General features: G+C 27.8%; 1 protein-coding gene across 1 annotated transcript in view; it reads left to right on the top strand.

Moving 5' to 3' along the window:
- Positions 1-18,003, top strand: part of LOC100162957 (low-density lipoprotein receptor-related protein 1) — a 45,319-nt gene extending 27,316 nt beyond the window's left edge. The window contains 39 exon segments of the mRNA XM_029487633.1: positions 155-359; positions 436-625; positions 693-953; positions 1,027-1,257; positions 1,331-1,471; positions 1,537-1,692; positions 4,176-4,304; positions 4,377-4,389; positions 4,391-4,568; positions 4,641-4,827; positions 5,293-5,421; positions 5,587-5,856; positions 5,917-6,119; positions 6,186-6,212; positions 6,214-6,285; positions 6,287-6,593; positions 6,668-6,862; positions 7,054-7,259; positions 7,326-7,487; positions 7,936-8,100; positions 8,799-9,067; positions 9,773-9,874; positions 10,177-10,326; positions 10,397-10,716; positions 11,027-11,284; positions 11,364-11,617; positions 11,697-11,884; positions 12,330-12,553; positions 13,178-13,348; positions 13,406-13,524; positions 13,588-13,817; positions 13,891-14,027; positions 14,123-14,271; positions 14,330-14,438; positions 14,876-15,122; positions 15,246-15,494; positions 15,568-15,741; positions 15,820-15,943; positions 17,186-18,003. Coding sequence (XP_029343493.1) covers positions 155-359; positions 436-625; positions 693-953; positions 1,027-1,257; positions 1,331-1,471; positions 1,537-1,692; positions 4,176-4,304; positions 4,377-4,389; positions 4,391-4,568; positions 4,641-4,827; positions 5,293-5,421; positions 5,587-5,856; positions 5,917-6,119; positions 6,186-6,212; positions 6,214-6,285; positions 6,287-6,593; positions 6,668-6,862; positions 7,054-7,259; positions 7,326-7,487; positions 7,936-8,100; positions 8,799-9,067; positions 9,773-9,874; positions 10,177-10,326; positions 10,397-10,716; positions 11,027-11,284; positions 11,364-11,617; positions 11,697-11,884; positions 12,330-12,553; positions 13,178-13,348; positions 13,406-13,524; positions 13,588-13,817; positions 13,891-14,027; positions 14,123-14,271; positions 14,330-14,438; positions 14,876-15,122; positions 15,246-15,494; positions 15,568-15,741; positions 15,820-15,943; positions 17,186-17,341 — 7,057 coding nt within the window. The 3' untranslated portion in view covers positions 17,342-18,003.
- The last annotated feature ends 3,618 nt before the right edge of the window (positions 18,004-21,621 follow it).

Here is a 21,621-nt window from a genome sequence, read left to right as displayed (position 1 = left end):
ACAATTGTATTTCTTACTAATCATTCATAATATTGATTATTGGCTTGGTTTTAATTAATATTTACTCATTGATTTATTGATTAAAATGGTTTACTTGTGTCTATTTTGAATTTATATATACAATATTTAAATGTTTTATGAACAATTTATTTAGACTGATATTTTGGACCAATTGGAATAATTTAAAACCCAGCATTCAAAAATCTTATGTTAATGGATTTATGCTACAGTCAATTATAACAACTGATATTCAGATTCCTAATGCTCTTACAATAGATCATACAACTCATAAACTATATTGGGGTGATGCAAAGTTGGATAAAATTGAGCGATGTGAATATGATGGAACAAACCGCGTGGTATTTTAATTATTTTTAGTTATAAGTTATTGAAATGTATAATATCTAAAATGTATACAAATATGTTGTATTATAGGTACTTGCTGAGATGTATCCACAACATCCATTTGACATTGCTGTTTATGGTGATTATTTTTTTTGGACTGATTGGATGTTAAATGCAGTTTTACGAGCTGACAAATACACCGGTGAAAATATTGCATGGATAAGAAAAGATGTCTTACGACCTATGGGAATAGTCGCAGTTGCTGAAAATATTAGTGATTGTAAATTCTAGCATATTATTCTATAGTGGTTTTAGTAAATTATATTATGCTATTGTTACATCTCAAGGTAATAGAAACCCATGCAGATTACTCAATGGACGGTGTGAAGATATATGCAGTTTGGATATTAAAGGTGCTGTAGAATGTTCTTGTTTTAACAACCGTACACTCCTACCTGATAAACATAGATGTGTTGAAAACAAATTAAAAAATAATTGTTCAAATAATGAATTTTGGTGTTCGTCTAATGAATGTATACCTTTTGAAAACACTTGTGATGGTATAAACCATTGTCTTGATGAATCTGATGAAGACTTAAAATATTGTGGTACGCAACCTAATCTAATATTAAACTTAAATAACTATAGATTTGTATTCTAATCTAAATAATATTTTAATAGTCACAAGGTCTTGTCCAGAAGGATTTTTCTCGTGCCCAGATTTCAAGCAATGTCGTCCAAATAGCAAAAAATGTGATGGCATTTTTGATTGCTTGGATGGTTTTGACGAAATAGAATGTTCTTGTAAAAATGCTTCTTTTTTCCGTTGTAAGTCTGGTGAATGTATAGCTCCCAATTTACGTTGTGATCTAGATCCTGACTGCAGTGACGCAAGTGATGAAATTGGTTGTGGTATGTTTAAAAAATTATTTTCTTACTGTGTGTAATATAATTTATGTTAACAAATGTATGTTACTATTTGAAGATATCAAGATTTGTGAAGATTTAATATTTAATGCTACAATAATAAGCTGTAATACAACTACTGCTTGTATCCATCCAAATTGGATTTGTGATGGTCAAAACGATTGTTGGGATAACAGCGATGAACAAAATTGCTCATCAAGTTTGTCAATTTTTTTTCCTTAAAAATTAATAATTTTTATAGTTATTAAATTTGTTTTGTTTTAGTCAAACATCTAGCTACTGAAAAAAATAATTGCTCATCTGCTGATTTTAAATGTTCAAATGGTAAATGTATTTCTAAATCATGGAAATGTGATGGTGATGATGATTGTGGCGATTCATTAAATACCTCATTGCCTTCATCAGATGAGATGAATTGCCGTAAGTAGTTTTTTTTTAAATATAACTTAATTGAATTAGAAATGTTAGTCTATTACATACAAAAAGTAAAATAGATAACTTTTGCGTGTATATAGCTTGAAGCCAAGTATAAAAATGTCTTTAGTGGCTACATTTTGTAGTATGCCAGTATGGTTATAGTATGGTATGCCCTTTGGTTGAAGTTTCAAATGTTCTAAAACTGATTTCAAACAGCAATAATCATTAAATATAAAGTTTACTCTAAGTAACTTATCAAGGGAAGATAAGTTTGATTGAAAAAAATTGACTACTGGGATAGAAATAAGACGATTATATAGAAATTGAAATTTAATGTATTATAATGAAAAATGTAGCTAGTTGAATAGGTTGATTCTTGTATAGGAAATGGAAGTTTAGTTCAATTTTCATTAGATGAATTAGTTTATTAAATCAATGATTTTTTATTAAATATATTAACATATTGGCTGATAATGTTATTTTCAAATTCTAAATTCCAGTTCTCTGTTTGTATTAAAATACTGATACCTATGACTTACTTTAATATATTTTGTGTTGACATTATTAATTTTAATGTTATAATTGTCTATTTTTCAATCATCTAACTTGATAATTTAAAATTATCAATTATACTACTATTGAAAACAAACAATTTAACTTTTCTATAATTCTATAATGTTTTGCTCTGTGGTCGGCGAGTTCAACTAGAGTATATTTTTTTTATAATACTTAATATATAGTACATACCTATACATTTTTAGTTTGGTACTTTGGTGTATTAATTAAGTACCTAAGTACTTACATTTAAATATATTTTGAATTTAAAACAACAAATATTACATATTTTATGGTTATAAACGTATAATAATATAATATACATATATTATGCTTAAAGCATTAATGTACATATAACTTATAAATACTAACTAGTAACTACTGTTAGTATTCATAAGTTGTATTTATTAGTAGTATGCTTTATAGTATAAATATATATCTATCTATAAAGCTTATACCATTACCTATACATAAAATAGGAAAAAAAAAATAGAAAATCTAAACTTTTATTTAATAAAAATTGTATTTAATAATTATTATATTCATTACAAATAAATTAATCAAAAAAGTTGTAACTTTGATCTCTCCTGAAATAGAATAAAATAAGAAAATCGCTTCATGAGAAATCAGGTTTTATTGTATTTCAAAAACTAATAACTGTAAATACTTACAAATTTCACCGATTGTTACTATTTTCATTTTCTATACACCGTAAAATTTTGAAAATATTTGGACTCTTTTTGAGCGGTGAACGGCCATTGTAAATTTTCAATTTTTTAAGTGTTTTTTTCTATAATTGTCAATAAAATGTTATTTGTTGGATAAAAATGCGTGAAAATGTAATACAAGGCTCCTAATATATTGTTACAATAACAGTTGAAAAATATTAAAAATACTTAGTCACAATTTTTTTTTATAAGCATTTAAAGTTTGAATTTTGAAACAAATTTATCAAATTTAAAAATTAATAATTATTTTGTAGTTAAAAATGTATAAAATGTTCAACTTTTAATCGTTTCATGAGAAATCGGGTGAATATCCAATATTGTAAAAATATGAACTTCAAACACTCATAAAAATTTAATTTGATTTGCTTGTAGATATATTTTTTTTTTTGATAAAAGCAGACAAATTTATGAGGAATCTTGTATTACATTTTCAAATCTTGGATTTAAAAAGAAAAATTTGTATGAATTCTTAACTCAAAATAACTAACTTGCTAAGTTTCGTGATTTTTCCGTATTTTGTCAAGAAATGAGCTTTAAATGCTTATAAAAAAAACTGTAACTAAAGATTTCGAATTTTTTTTAATTGCCATTGTAACAACATAAAATTAGGAACTGAAAATGTCCCTAACCAGTTCAAAACAAATCAAAATATTTTGAAAATTTTAACGTTTAAGATGATGCGAATATAAACAACCTGTGAAAGTTTCATGTATACGTTCATTTGTTTTGAGGTTACACCATAAACCAAAATCGATTTTGTCGAAAACCAATTTTGTGTTAAACTTCCCGTTTTCTCTTCATTTTTATGTTGTTTTTACCGGCGCTTTTAAAAACTATTGGGATTTTGAGCTCTTAAATGCACCTTTTAGATTCACTTTCCTTTTGAAAAAATACTGTTGAAGAAAATCACAGCAGTTTTATTGCCCCAATTGATGGTGACACACAAAATTAAAATAAAATTAAAAAACACATCATTGTAAAATCAATACATTCATCGCTACACTCAGAATCTAAAACCATCGTAAAAATAAAAAATGTTAAGAAAAACACAAATATAGATTAATGATATTTGTATATTTGTAATTATAAAAGGGATGTATTATTTTCAACAAAATAAAAAGAGGGACAGAAAATGTAAATTATAAAAATTTATTTCTCGTCATAAAATGTAAAATTGTCATTATTTAAAATGTTATGTCCTAGCTATTAAATGTAAATCAACTGAATTTCATTGCAAGACCAAATTTGGAACTTACGAGTGTTTACCAGCATCATGGCAATGTGATGGATCTCCGGATTGCTTGGATGGTTCTGATGAACCAATAAATTGCTGTATGTTAATTGTTATTTTTTTTATGATATAAATTAATTTTCACTTATTGAAAAATATATTTTTTTGTGTAGTGAGTAGAAAATTGTTCAAGTAGTGATTTTCATTGTAATCAAACTGGGCGATGTATACCATCTACCTGGGTATGTGACAAGGATGATGATTGTGGTGATAGTTCTGATGAGAATGAAGAAATATGTGTAGTAAACAATTCAACTTGTCCTATAACTAAGTTTGAATGCGTTAATAAAAAATGCATTTTTGAGGTATGTATATTTTTGAAACTGCATTAAAAAAATGTACATTTGAACTGTAAGTATTTATTATTTAATATTTAGGCATATTATTGTGATGGTCATGATGACTGCGGGGACAATTCAGATGAACCTGAAAACTGTAAGGTATGTGATTCTGTTAAAGAATTTATGTGTGAAAATGGTGCTTGCATCTTACTAACTGACGTATGCAATGGTAAAAATGATTGTGGTGACAATTCTGATGAGAATTTTCACACTGAAGTGTGTAGTAAGTATTCAAATTATTAGCACCTACTAGTCTTCTTCAACGATATACTTTTTAATATCGCTATTGTTTTGTTTTTTACAATATTTAATTGTGATATCGAAAAAAATTTAGTTTTCGATACATCAATATTTGGAATTATTGTTAACTCGAAAAAATTATTTTTAAAATATATTATATAAGTTTTTTGGCATTAAAATCAGTTTGTTTCCGGTAACCCAAATACCTAATGTCCGGGGGCCATTAATTAAAAATTAAAAATTAATTTTGATTATGATGTATTCAATATTGTACGATTTATTTTGATTATCAATATATTTCAAGTATTGATGTATTAAGATTACCAATATCTAAATTTCAAAAAAAAAATTCCCGATATCGATATCGAATTGAAATATCAATATCGTTGAAAAAGTCTACTAGTACCTTCCTAGTATCTTACAATTATTTTTTTAAAAATTATTCTAGAACATTATAAAAATGAAAGTTGTTCATGGCCTGATAATTTCTTTTGCCATAATAAAATATGTATCAATGCAAATCTTACCTGTAATGGACAAGATGACTGTGGAGATTTTAGTGATGAAGACAAGTGTAGTGAGTTTTTATAAAATAATTATTTATTTATTGTATTTGTTTACATAGATGGGATGTCCGTTTTGTAAAATAATTAAACTATAAGTGGATATTAGCTTAATTAAAATTAATATTTCACTTTATTTAATTGTATGAAATAAAAGTAAACAAAACTAAAATTTTCAGATATTAATGAATGTGCACTAGAATCTATTACTCAAATCTTTCGTCCTTGTGAGCATATATGCATAGATCGTCCTGTTGGCTATGAATGTAAATGCCATCCTGGCTATAAGTCTGTGGGTACCTTATGCCACGACATTAACGAATGCAATTCTACTGAAATAACAAAACCTTGTAACCAAATATGTCACAACACCATAGGGTCTTATAAATGTGACTGTACTGCAGGTTATACATTATTACGAGATGGTTTTTCATGCAAAGCTTCAACAAGTAATACCTATTTATAAATTTACAATTTATATTATTAAAAATTATACTTAATTTTTTTAGTTGAGAAGCCAATGCTTATTTTTGCTAATAAACACAATATAAAACAAATTGATTTGCGAGGAATGGCAATTGAAATTGTAGTGGACAATTTAACTAATGCTGTTGCGGTTGATTATGATTATGCTGATAGTTGTTTCTATTGGTCTGACATATCCAATCAAGGTAGCACAATTAAACGAAAATGCAAAGACACGGCTTCTGAGGTATAATGATTTTTAAATTTTAATGAATGCTTGGTGTCAAAACTTTTATTATTATGATTTATTTAGAGATTACATGGCCCACTGATAAAAAGTCTCTGATGGTATTGCGGTGGACTGGGTTGCTAAAAACTTATACTGGTGTGACAAGGGTAAAGACACAATCGAAGGTGTCTAAGTTAAATGGTCAGTTTAGAAAAGTATTGATAAGTAAAAGCTTACAAGAACGTAGGGCCATCAGTTTAGATCCTATTCGAGGATATATGTATTGGACTGATTGGGGGGACGTGCCTTATATTGGTAAGGCTGGAATGGATGGTAGCGAACCTAAAGCTATTTTAAATGAATCTCTTGGTTGGCCAAATGCCTTAGTAATAAGCTTAGCTACAGAAGAACTTTTTTGGGCTGATGCAAAAGAGGACTATATAGCTTATTCTGACTTAAATGGAAACAATAGACATTTCATTATGAGCAGAAGTAAGTTAATTATTATTAATAAATAGCAAACACTGTTTCAATTTATGATAAACATATTTTTAATTTTATTTTAGAAATTGACCCTTATGTTAATATACACCATGTGTTTGCTATCACTTTATTTGAGAACTTTGTTTATTGGTCTGATTGGGAAACAAAAAGCATTCATAAATGTCATATATATTCAGGCCAAGAATGTCGAAATGTTACATCACTTGCTTACAGACCAATGGATATTAAAGTTGTGCATCCTCTTTTACAACCATCAAGTAAATCAATTAAAATAAAAATAATTTTTAACTCATTAGTTATCTAAAGACTTGAAATTATATATGTTTAAAAGTAATCTTTTATTTAGATTTTAGGTTGTATCAGATTTTAATTTTTTTAATGGCTCATGTTTTTTTAATATACATTATTCAATAGACAAATTATAATTATCACTTTTTATTTACTGTAGGAGCATACAACCCCTGTGAAAAAAATAACGGTGGATGCAAAGGTTTGTGTCTTTTATCACCAAATTTGGGTAGAACATGTGCATGTCCTCAAGATTTTATTCTTGCACCAGACAATATGAATTGTATTGCAAATTGTTCTTCATCCCATTTTGTGTGTGCAAATACATTTAAATGCATACCCTTCTGGTGGCATTGCGATAAACATGTAAGATTATGACTTGTATTATATTTTATGATATTATTTGCTATTTAAAGAAATTATCTATTTTAGGATGACTGTGGTGATGGTTCTGATGAGCCTGACACTTGTTTAGACTTTCTGTGTACTCCTGGACAGTTCCAATGTAAAAATCATCAGTGTATACAGCCTTCACAAATATGTAATGGCATATTTGATTGTAAAGACAATTCTGATGAAGAAAACTGTGGAAATGTAAATAAAACAGTATTTAATATTATGTTTTTTAATAGAGTGGTGATTGTCAACCATTTTTACCTTATTGCACGTTTTTTTTAAATATTATTAATGCACATATTAATAAAAACTGGGAAATTTCATGACTCATTTTGTGTTATTGAAAACTTGAGAATTCCAAGTTTAATATTGTAATATGACATAATGTATACAAGTTACTTTATGTTATCTATACTTCGTTCCATGGGAGAAGGAATTCGTTTGCAACTGACGGCATTTAATGACCTAAATCTATTTCCCCTAATCAAACATAGTTTGTAGTTCTATTGTTATATAATGTTGCCGTCCGGAATGTTTGAGTGAGGAAATAGTCTACCAGGTCGTTAAATTCCGTCAGTTACATCGTGAAACGAGTTCTTTCTCTTGTGGAACGGAGTATATACTTACATTATGGATTTTTATATAGTATACATGTCTTGATACGGACTTTAAATGTCAACATGGCTCTAAATTCAGCAAATTACCAATGCCAACTTGTATATCGAATCAGCTGAAATGCAATGGTCGCAATGATTGTTTGGATGGCGAAGATGAAAAAGATTGTAAATCGAAAACATGTGGTGCAAAGGAGGTAAGAAAAAATTATATTTTTTAATATTTTGATATAAATTAGAATTAATATTCTTTGAGTTATTAATAGATACATTAAAGATAGATTTATTATTATTCTTTATGCTAGTATAAAGAGCTAATATTGTTACAGGGATGCTACACCCTCATGTGTTGTGTCTGTCTACAAACACATTACATAGCAATTGTATGTTTTAATTAATCCATTTAACTCTGTTGTATTTAATATCAGAGTGAATTGACATATTATCAAATTTAAAAGTAAAAATATTAACTAGTAAATCTCACAAGTTTTCTTTTTATATTTTAAAGCGTGTCATGAGCATAAAAAATAAAAAAAATATATTTTAAAATGCTCATAACTTGCTTTAAAATGAAAACATATTCTCTTCAGTGGCCTTTTAATGGCGGCGATGAGAGGGAGAGCCCCATGAAATTTTTTTTCAATGTTAAAGATCTGATAATTATAAATTATATTTTTAATAATCAAATTGTGCATGTTAATAAATCAACCATATCGCCCCTCCCCTCTTGACAACATTATTTGAACGACACTAATTCACTTTGATATTAAACATAGTAGAGTTTAATGGATTATTTAGAACGTAGCACATGACAGAGACGACACATGCGAGTGCAGTATCCTATTAATGTAATATAAGTATGGTAACTTATAAATATCAATTACATATTTTTCAGTTCAAATGCGAGATTACAGGGAAGTGTATTCCAAATGTGTTTATGTGTGATGGTGAATATGATTGTGGTTTTGGTGATAATTCTGATGAACCAGAAAATTGTACTTCAAGATCATGTTCATCAGATGAAGTGCGTTGTAAAAATGGTCGATGTATCCATTCAACATGGATGTGTGATGGTGAAAATGATTGTCCTGATATGGACGATGAACCACCTTCATGTTATAACATCACGTGTGATCCAACATACTTTAAGTGTGCTAATGGAAAGTAAGTTAACTTTTACTAAAATGTAATATAAATCATTTAAAATTAAAGTTTGAAGAGTTTGATATCACTTTGTAATAGAGTTTGGTCAGGCTCAATATTTTAATCGTAACTAATCACATTTTTAAAAAATTTAAAGAATAATACTTTGTCGTTCTAAATAGAAAATCAAAATGTGTGTCTTATCTTAACTCAAATTATGGACATATTTTGTTTGAAAATAATGGACTAATCAAACTAATAATGATGGACTAATCAAAAACAAACCCATGTTTGGTTTAATTTTTTTTTCTAAGAAAATTGATTAATTTGTGTTTATGCCCTCCCACTAATAGTAAAATATTTATTGTATCGATATAAATAAAATGATAAGCATAATTTTTAAAATATTCTATTGTTTATTTTACATAATATTATTGTTTTATTACATTTGTATTCAACTTGTTAAGTTTACTGTTAGTTAATATTTTGTAAAGTCTACATTTATTTTAAAATATATGAATACATAGTATATATAGTTATAATACATAATCAATAGTATATCACTGTTGACATAAATATCTATTCTAAAACATTTTAATACATTCCTGTGTGGAATCTGTAGCAATTACTGACCATCACCATAAATAATAAATAAATTGTACAAAGTGTTATCAAATTGATTGGTTAATAATTAGTTTTATCATTAAATAAAAATGTTTTTACTAGGTGTATTCCAGGTCGTTGGCGATGTGATAATGAAAATGACTGTGGTGATAAATCTGATGAAATTGGCTGCTCACCAAGAAATTGTTCAGAACATGAATTTCGGTACTATTAAATATTAAATAAAAATCAGGCTTCAGATGTTAGTTTTATAAAAACATTTATAATTGATCACAGTTTTATACCAATACAATACATTATTTCCATTTCACATAGTTTTGACTACTACTACATTATTTATTACATTATAAACATTGATTTGTACAAGTGTCATAACTTTAGTAGTTTTCTAGCTTCAAATTTAAATAGTTTAAACTGTTATCATAGATATCTTATTCCTAAATGTTATCTTAAAATATTGAGTTTAATTTGTTGTTTAATAATTTTAAATTAATTTGTTATCTTAGATGCTCTGATGGTCGATGTATATTAACTAGTCAAAAATGTGATGGAAAAATTAACTGTTCAGATAATAGTGATGAGGATGATTGTGATTCACATGTTACTTGTGGAAGTGATGACTTTCACTGTAATGGGTCCTATCATTGTATTTCACCGTAAGTTATAAATACAATCTATTAATATTCATATTGTTAAATTATATTAAAAAAATTAATTTTATTAAAGAACATGGAGGTGTGATGGAGATCAAGACTGTCCTGATGGTTCTGATGAGTGGAATTGTACAGATAAACTTGGAAAAGGATGTTCAATTAGTCGTAATGGCCAATTTGTATGTAAAAATGGTGATTGTATATCACTTGGAAATAGATGTGATGGCGAAGAAGATTGTGCTGATGGCAGTGATGAAAACCGAACTATGTGTGCATTAGTGGCTTGTCCACCTGGAAAATACCGATGTGACAATCATAATTGCGTTTTTAATACAAATGTCTGTGATGGTTTGGATCATTGTGGTGATGGCTCTGATGAAAATAAAGTGGCATGTGAGTAGTTATTCTTAGATGACAGATTAGTGGTAGCAGTATAAATGTTTATATTTTATAAAAAAATTTTAAATGTTAAATATAATTTATAAATAATAATAATATTATTTAAATATTTCAATTTAATTCAATTAACTTCAAGTCATAGGCATCTTTTAAATCTCTTTAATTCAACTTTGCATTATATTATATTTTATAGATTTAAATTTTTTAATTGTACATTTTTTTTTACTTACCAGCAATGCATGGTCAAAATATTTTCTTTAGAAACCTATATATACATTTTAATTTTTTAATTATTCTGGTTTAGGTGCCAGTGCTAGTGAAATATGCGATTCAAGTAAATTTAGATGTGCAAATGGTCTATGTATAAACCGACATCTTCGATGCAATGGGTTTTTTGACTGTCCCGATAATTCAGATGAACAGCTATGTAATGTGACTAAAACATCATGTCAATTTGGGACATGTTCTCAGATTTGCGTACCTAAAAAAAACTCCACTCATTCTTGCCATTGTGCCTCTGGTTATAGCATAACTCTTCCTAATAAATCATGTCAGGCTATTGGTAAGATCAATATTTTGTTCTGTATAATACTATAATGTTTATGAGATGTATTTACTACTTTAAGTTAATACATTTATAGGTACTCCAGCATTATTAGTTGTGGCTAACAATGAAGGAGATATTTTCTTTGTTGATCCATACAAATCCCATGAAAACTTATTTAAATATTCTGCTGTTACAATACCATCTCATAAAATACATTCAATTGATATATTGTGGACGATAAATGCAACATATCTGTTTTGGAGTGATCATAACTCTAAAGCCTTATATTCTACAATTATTGATAAATCAAATCGAACTACCCGTGATGTAAATACTGCTAAAAAAATTGTAAGTAGCTGGTTCAATAATTTTATTTCCTGTGATCTAAATTGTATTCATATATACTTATGTATTTTTTTTTGTTTAGATTCAAACTATAGGCACCCCTGAAAGTATTGCTGTGGATTGGGTTGCAAACAATTTGTATTGGATTGAAACTTCTGACAGAACCAAAGTTATTAAAGTAGCTACTCTGGATGGAAAAAATATTAGAACTTTGGTAAAACTTGAAACAGATCGTAAACCACAAAATATCGTATTAGATCCTCAGTCTGGGTATGATAAACATTTATTGTTATGTAAATTGTTTTTTAGGCACGGGTCAAACTTAAGTTTTCACAAACTCAAACTTAATTATTTTTTTACCCTCTACAATTTTTGAACTTTGTCATACTTTTTGAAAATTGAACCACAGCCAATTTTAAATTATATTATTAATTATTAGTAATTTAGTTTTTATACTTACATAACACAAAATTAAATTAATCTTCTGTAGGTATTCTTCAACATTTTGAAATTGATTATACTCAAACTATTCAAACTGTTTGAGCCGTTTGATATGTTCAAATTTTAACTTACATTTCTAGGAACTTGAATTTCTTAAAGTTTAATGTGTTTAATGGTTCTAAGAGTTTGAAACCCACCCCTATTTTTTTTATTACATTTTTATTATCATGTAGGATAATATATTTATATTTATATATTTGTTTTTATTATTTAGGACAATGTATTGGACAGATTTGGGTCGTAAACCACGCATTGAAACATGTTCAATGGATGGTTACAATAGACGAACATTTATTAGTGAGTCTGTTCGTAGTCCTGCAGGTATCACAATTGATTATGCTGCTCGTCGTTTGTATTGGTCAGACACCAAGCCTTATACTATAGAATCTGTTCTATTAGATGGAAAAGGACGCAAAGTTATACATAAATTTCCCAAAGGTACTGCTTAATGATAGTTATTATTTATATTATTTTAATGTTTTAAGTAGACATTTAACTAAGGAATTAATCAAAGTAAATTATTAAAAAAAAAAAATATATATTATTATATAATACATATAATACAATCAATTTGGCGGAGTGGGGGGCGCACAAAAGATTTGACCGGCCGGCGTCCGTGAGGACATTGGTCTGGTGTTTGGGATGGTTCTTATATAGGTCGTAATGCGCCGGTGGCGTGACTGTGGAGGAAGTGGCGAGACGACCCGCAGTTTAGTCGTCACTCACCGAGTCCGATGCGTTGAGACGAACAACCAGAGTGCGCTCTGCGCCCGTGCGCAGAGTCTTATGTGGCCCGTCTGCCACATTATAGATTTTATTATTTTTTTTTGTAATAGTATGTTATAGAATTAGTAATAATAATGTAATTTGACAAATTGCTTCTAAAAGTATTAAAATGCCCTAAATTCCAAACTTTTATTAACAAAATATTGCTATGTAGAATAGTATTTCGTCATATCAAAGAAGTACAAAAAGAAAATTCAAGTTTTCCCACGATTGTACCTTACATTGATCTTTAGGACAACCTGCAATCAACTGGTTTTAATGTATTTTTTTTTATAGGTAAACATCCAACTAATATTGAGTTATTTGAGGATTCAATTTATGTATCACTTATGACAACGATTGTAAAAATTGACAAGTTTGAAAATAAGAATATAACTACCTTATCGAAAAATATCTTTAGGGCTACAGATTTAGTTATTATGCAAGAGAATAAACATCCAAAAGACTGTAAGTATTTATTTACTTAGTTTTATGAATATACCTAACATATTTTTAATATTTTAGTGAATAACTTTTGTCTTATAAATCCATGTCATCATACTGCATTGTGTACTTTGAGTATGAATCCCAAAAATAGAACTTGTATGTGTGCAGATGACCAAGTAGAAGTTCCTACATTGACGGTAAGAAGTAAATCATTATTATTTATAATAAATCTATAAAAAAATGTATGTCTTTATTTTTAGGACGACATTAAATGTGTAGATAAGCAAACTCCTCCTTTAATTTGTGATCCATCATGCGATATGGGAGAATGTGTATTAAACGTGACATCAGAATTGGGTTATTGTAAATGTAATCCATTTTTTGGTGGAGAGACATGTAATGAGTACGAATGTCATAAATATTGTCACAATAAAGCCTCCTGTTATGTATTCCATGAAGACATACTCGAAGAATCCAAACTCAAGGTACTTACCATTGTTTTTTTTTTTTTTTTTTAAAATATATTAATACTAAATAGTGTAAATATGTATTTTTTTTATTAGTGTCTATGTTCTATTTATTGGACCGGTGATAGATGTGATATTCCTGTACCTCCAAAAGTGTTGTCCAAAAGGAGGGAATTGCTTGAATGGTGGAATTTGTATTGACAATATTTGTGACTGTATGCCAGGCTTTACAGGTTTTTAATATATATTTATTAAGTTTGGTTTTGATCAAATTAATCTCATCAGTAATTTTATTTTTGTCATTTTATAATATTTAAAAATGTTAAAGGTGAATTTTGTGAAAAATGTGTGAACGTTGATTGTAAAAATGGAGGAGTATGTGTCTTAACTGATTCTGGCCATGGTGAATGTAAGTGCCCTGCTGGATATATGGGCCCCACATGCACTAAATCAGATTGTGATAACTACTGTATTAAGGTATTATATTTAATTATTAAGTAAAAATGCTTTTCTATAATGTAATTTTTTTGTTTAGGGAACTTGCTTTTTAGATTCCAATGGTCCTATTTGCAAATGCCATGAAGGATATACTGGACCACATTGTGAATTTGATAAATGTGACAACAATAATTGTTTAAATGGCGGTAAGGAGTTAGGAAGTATAAGACTTTATAATTTAGTAGCGGCTCGCAACTCTTAATTATGAATATTGGATAGTATACAATAGAATATGTATCATTTGAACAGTATTGGTACATTTATGTTTTTCTCCCCAATACTACATTGCTTATTTTACTGCTGTTACACTGATAAATTGTGAATATAGGACATGTTCAAATGATAGGCCTTTTTTCAGTTAGGTAATTAAAAAATACCAATATTTTTTAAGAAATTATATACTACCAAATGTGCTGTTCCACAATATGATAATAAAATAAAATTTTTTTTTTAATATTGTTAATTTTATGAAAAAATGTTTCGAGATAATAAGACTATTGCATTAAGTGCATCAAAACCACAATTTCTAAATTACTAACTTTTTGTATTGTAAACACATTTTTTTATAAATTTATATTTTTAGGATCTTGTTATATCAAAGACAATATAACGGCTTGTTTATGTTTACCACAATTCAAAGGTCCGTCTTGTCGTATAGATATTTGTAACTGTACATGTGATAAAAATGATCACGAGTGTCACATATATTGCCCTCCTAATCGGAAATATCCTTTATGTGATCAAATTAATTCTACCACAAATTTGTGTCATCCAGAAATGTGCAAAAATGGTGGTACTTGTATCATTGTTGATGGACTACCCGCCTGCAGGTAATTTAAAAAAATTATTTTAGTTTATACAAATTAAAATCATTTGTTGATTATTAATTTTTGATAATACATATATATATATACCCTGTTCAAAATTTTTTAATCTAAAACTTTTTATTTTAGGTGTGTTGGCCTTTGGGGTTCATCTGACTGCAGTAATATAATTGTAGATTCTGGATCTTGTTTGGGTTATTGCTATAATAATGGTACATGTTACATGGAATCAAATTCTGGTGTAAATGAACCTAATTGTAAGTGTAGTTCAGGATGGACTGGATCACGGTGCGCTGATCGGTTCACTTGTGCAAATTATTGTATAAATGGTGGCACATGTATAGAGCCTGAAGAATCTATTGGGAGCTTATCATGCCAGTAATTATAATTTAAATTTTATGTTTAAAATGTCATTATTAATTTTCTTTTAAACTAAAATGTTTTTATTTAGTTGTCAAAAAGGTTATATTGGCGACAGATGCCAAACCCAATTAATAGATGAATATATGTCTTCAGAACATCAAAATAAACACAGTATAAATGCTTTGTGGGTAATATTCTTAATTATTGTACTGTCAATTGTCATTACTGCTACTACATATTATTTCACCAAGCTTAGAAGAAGGTAAGTTCTATTGTAAATTTGTAGTTAATTATATATGTATAAATATTAAATACCAATTGTTGATACTTTTTTTTTCAGAGGTCGTTCATTTTCACATGTAAGAATGCAAGAAAATTCAGAAGTCAATAATCCAATGTACATTCAAGATGATATAGATGATGAAGATGTTCATCTGGATCGTTCTTTTCCATTACAAGAAAAAGTAATATATTATAAATAGGGCCGGTAGTTATAGGACATAAAAAATGATAAATATGCACAAAAAAATTGTAAAATAGTCTAGGCTTCTTCAATGATATCGATATCGTAATTTTTTTTTCGGAAATTTAGGTATCGATAATCGAAATATTCCGGTATTCGGGTTAAACATTTTTTTTGTAGTACCTACCACAAAATTATGTGTACCTTATACTACCTGGGCAATTGAGTATTGAGTACTATCGACAATTATGATAGCCGTAGAGATATCGGAATATAGATATATCGATACCTAAATTTTTTTTTGATATCGCACAATTCAAAACGATATCGATATTCAAAAATATATTGTTGAAGAATCCTATAAAATACTCATGAAAAAGTGTCAGGAGAGTAATTTATTTATTTTATATATATTATAAATTATATATTTATAAAAATGTATTCATCAAAATTCAAAATAATCGAAATTCCAAAAAACACCATTTTATGTTGTTATTAATTTGCGCTAAATGTAATGGAAATATGGAAAATAAATTTATAATACTTAAAATATGGAAGAAAATTCTTGCTATGTTGGCAAATTATTGAATTGAAAAAAATAGTTAAAAAAATATATTTGAAAAGATAGTACATCGGAATATTAAGGCGATAGATATTAAATGCGTATTGCACTGTTGTCGTTAAATCAATAGTCGCCTTGAGTTTTATATTCTATATTATTATTAAAATACACAGATTAAGTTTTAAGAAATATGCACTTGTCCCCTAAAATTGACAAAATATTAGGCTTCTTCAACAATATATTTTTGAATATCAATATAGTTTTGAATTATACGATATCGAAAAAAAATGTAGGCATCGATATATCAATATTCTGATATCTCTATGACTATCATAATTATTGTCAATACCCAATTGACTAGGTACTAGGTAGTAACTAGTAGGTATTAGTTAACAATTAATTGTTTTAAAATATATTATTCAAGAGCTTTGGCATTAAAATCAGTTTAGCTTGGTGTACATTGATTATTGATATATTTCGATATCGTTGAAGAAGCCTATAAAGTATGCATTTTACATTTTAGATTTTTGATTTTCATACACACCATTGTATAGCTCGAATTTCTAGCTTGGTCTGCTAGTTATCAAGAGTATATAAAATAATATACAATTTCTAAGCCCTAATTATAAGATAGTTGCTAATGCGTAGTAATATTAATACATTTAAATTATTGTCTTACAGCCTAGTGGACATTTTGGAAACCCAGTATACGACTCTGTGTACAGTGCTAGTAGTAGTGCATCAGTTACTGGCAGTGAAGAAAGCAAAGGTCTTTTACAGAGCACTAATTTGACAAATCAAATATTGACACCAGAAAATAGCCACGATGAAACATAATTAAAAGTAAATAACATACTAACGATAAACTCATTAAAGGATTTTTTTACTAGTATTATAGTTTGTTTGATTAATTTATATAAAACAAATAATTAAGGAATTTCAATATTAATTGCTTGGTTTCTCCCCTTACTCATAAGCAGCTAATTGTAGATTATGATTTTTTTTTTTGTATAGCTATTCATTATCATTAATACTAGTTCCTATTTCTGTATGAAAAAAAATAACAGTACAACAATATTTTTCATTAGAGTTGTAACTTATTAATAAGTATAACCTATTTATGGTAAAATTTGTCTATATTAGTAAATCCATAATGTAGCGGGATACAAAATTATATTTGATAATGACAGTTGATGAATTTAATATGAGGTATTGAAAATTGTTTTTTTTTTATTATTAAAATTATCCCATACATTTATTTGTACAATATACCATGTGCAAATCAGATTTTGTTTTCGAAAGATTTCGCTGAAATCTGACAATGTAGAACTCTAGTTTTTTAATTTGTTTAGTAGTTATTTAGATTTAAGGTTTTTTGTTTTTTATACTAAGTACAGATGTTTTCCTTGTTATATGCAAGTTTAAACTTGTTTTTTTTTTTTAACTCAATCTGGTTTTAAACATTCAAATAATGTTTAATTTATAAATGGACCAGTCAATTTGTGATTTAGTCATAGTAATGTGCAGCTCTTGTCAATTTGAAATCTGAACAATTAACTAACGTTACCAATAATAACAAATAATCTCATTTAATTTCATTTACTGATTGAAAAGTTGTCTTACTGAGAGCTGCTTAAATATAGGTAGGTTCTAAGTATTGACTTATAATAATGATCTAGGAAAACGTTAAAATACAAACCTTAATATTGTATATAATTTTTTTAAATTCAAAATTCAAAATATTTTACTAAACTGAAATTAAAATATATAATTTGATATCATTTTTTAATGTGGAAGATAAGTTATAATATATATGTGATAGGTATAATATAAAATGCTGTAATATGCATTTAAAATTATTATCTTAAAAACTGATTTAAATAACTAAATTATATATTTTATGATACATTATTACAATATTTTTTTGCAGTTGTATTATTATTACTAAATGTTTTTAGAGTAAAATATTTAACTTCTATTTATTAACAACCTAACTTTTGAAAATTATGTTGTGTTCTTGATATTAATTTGTATTATAGTAAAAGCAGATTAAAACATTTAAAAATGTATTTTGTGCCAACAGATCATAATTGATTAATAGTATACATATGATAATTAAGTTAAATTCTATATAAAGACTTTATTCAAATAGACTTTTCAAGCAATGCATTTTTTTTTACCTACTAAATAACAAAAATTAAGACTTAGTTTATTTTTTTGCTCAAATATCTTTTTAGTTTTACATTTTTATTACTATTAATTTAGTCTGTAGTGAGATCTTATAGTAATAATAATATTAAACCTTAAGTGCTTCCAATAAATATGGTATTTAAATATGTTTTCTTTAACCAAGTAGACAGTTTTGTTAAACCCATTTACTGACTAAGAATGGAATTTTTTAGATCTGGAATTAGAAAATTTATCTCCAACCACCATTCTGTGATTCTAAAATAAAATTATTTTCTTGGGTGGGTCCAACTGTCCAAGTATATATAAAGTACACTGCAATCTTGCCTATTTAGTCTCATTCCAATTATTAGTGTTCTTGCCCATTTTTGCATTCCTTACAGTGATTTATTAATTAATAATAAAATTTAGTGTTAAGACAATTTTTACAATTGTAAAATATATTTTATATTTAATTTCCAATATTGTTTTAAATAATGTTTGCAGAAATTAATTAATTAACTATAATATTTTTATACTTTAATATACAATTTTGTGTATACTATAAATTGGTTGTGTAATAATGTTTAATTAGACAGTGGAGATCAATAGTGAATTTTTTTATATAGAAATAAGTTTGGGTAAATGTTATTATCTGGATTAATCGTCTACGCAACTAGTCCTACTATTTGTGATTTTATTTTTCCGATGTTTTTTTTTATTATTATTTTTATTTATTTTTAATTATATAATTGTATGTAACTTTTATGAGACTTACATTTGAAAAATATATGTGTTAAGACTTTCGACTCATTTTATATTACTTCTAATAAGATCAAATAAATGTACAACTCTGTAAATGATAACATTTTAAATCTATGTGCCATATTTATAACAAATTGTTGTAGCTATTCTATGTTTAAAACTACTTATTTTAATAAATAATAATTACTTGTATTTATTGAGAAATGTCTTTTGTTTCAATCCAAATATGTATAATAAATTAGTACACTGTAACCTATAGTAGATATTCGGTGTTCTAGAACAGTGCATTTCAAGTACATAGTTTGTTTCATGGTAACAGATCCTTTAAAGGTGAAATTTTTATTTTGAATATTTTAGTGGAATGTACATGCTATTAGTGTAAATTAAGAAATTCTAAATTTTTTATAATAACAAATATTTCTTAACTTTTTTTTTTATTTATTTAAGTATATTTACAATTTATACAATTTGTACAAAAAGTAAATTTGGTAACATAGGTAATAGTAAAATTACTTGAATGTCTTGAAGGGGGAAAACCCTTATTGCGAGTTTTTAGTCGGATATTTAATGGAATGTATTCGTCTAATTTTTTGGAATAAATTGAAATTAATTTGTCTAGAGTGTAGAGTGTTGCTTACGTTTTCTGGTTTACCACCTAGGTGGAGTAGAACTGGGGAGTGGTCACTGGACAGTTCTTCAAGGTTTTTTATATTATTATTTAAGTGGTTTGGTAGCGAGGTTATGAAAAAATCTAGTATGTCAGGGTGACGATTTGTCTGGGATGGCCAGTAGGTTGGGGCACTAAGCGAAATGAAGGATAGGTGATTATTTAAAATTTTATTGTAAAAAGTTTGGCCTCTAGAGTTAGTTGATCTACATCCAAATACGGTATGTTTTGCATTAAAGTCACCGCCAATAATGAATGAATTTTTAAGTGTTCTTAGGAATGTTTGGAGTCGAGGTGGTGTTATGTTTTGACTAGGAGGGCAGTAGACTGATGATATTGTAATGGGGATATGGTTAAGTACTATTTGGATATTTGTAGCTTGTATATAGGTCTTTTGATATGTCGGTAATGCGTAGTGTAATAGCGTAGTGGATATTAAGATCGCGGTACCAGCGTCTGCAGTACCATCGGGGTGATCTGTTCGGTGTGTTGTATAGCCTGGTATGTTGAAATGTTTCGTTGGTGTTAGGCGTGTTTCTGTAATTAGGGCAATATTTATTTTTTTGTCGCAGAGTAAGTGTTGTAGTTCATTTTTATTGTGGGTTAATCCATTTGCGTTCCAGAGTAATATTGATAAAGGAGGAGTTTGATTATTATCAGTTGGCATTTTTCATTAATAATTTGTCGATGACTGTTGTTTGAAGTGAGATAAGTGGGTTAATGAGGGATTTGAATTCGTTTAAAAAGGAGGTCAATTGGGTAGTCATATTTACGTTTTGTTGGTTTTGGTGTTCGTTATTTGTGTGTATCGGACTTTTATTTTGTAGGATGGCCTGAGAGTAGGTTTGGCTGTTATTTGAATTATTTGGGTGCGAGGTACTGTTGAGAGATGGGTTGTACAAGGTGGAGTTTTTGCGATTTGTGTTTACTTCATTTCTTAACTTAAGACTAATTGTTTAATCACAGATGCAGCATACTGCATACAAAATAAAGCTGCCTATTTTTTTTACATTTGGCCAAATTAATGTAGAAAAACTTGTGGGGAATCTTTTATTAGAATGTCTAATGTTAGCTATAAAAAGAAAAATTTCTATGAATTTCTAATGAAAATAATCATGCTTATGAATCTTTAATATTTTCTTTGTCACGCCAGCACCGTAAGTTTGGTTTTCGATAGCGGTTGAAGCGTTGGAATGTGTCTTTTTTTCCGGCCAGCGGTTGGTAAAGTGGGAATCTCTAATAGTGCCGGGTGGTAAAGTGGAAATCCCAGAAAATGCCGGGTGGAAAAGTGGAAATCCCAAAAGTGCTGCTCGCACATTTCACGCGCGACGAGCGTACCTATACCCCGCACAAACGTCAGTCATTGAAATCTATACCATGGTCGTCGGTTCCTTACAAATTATAAACTTACATCTCATAATCATATTATAACCTCCATGCGTGACGCTTAAAATAAATAAAACCAAATCGTTTCTTTCATGAAATATTGTATAATTATTATAGTCCAGTTTATTGCATA

Source organism: Acyrthosiphon pisum, chromosome A1, assembly GCF_005508785.2.
Source record: "Acyrthosiphon pisum isolate AL4f chromosome A1, pea_aphid_22Mar2018_4r6ur, whole genome shotgun sequence".
NCBI classification, from domain to species: domain Eukaryota; kingdom Metazoa; phylum Arthropoda; class Insecta; order Hemiptera; family Aphididae; genus Acyrthosiphon; species Acyrthosiphon pisum.
The sequence above is the reverse complement of the archived record's forward strand: the minus strand, read 5'-3'. Positions and strand labels throughout refer to the sequence as shown.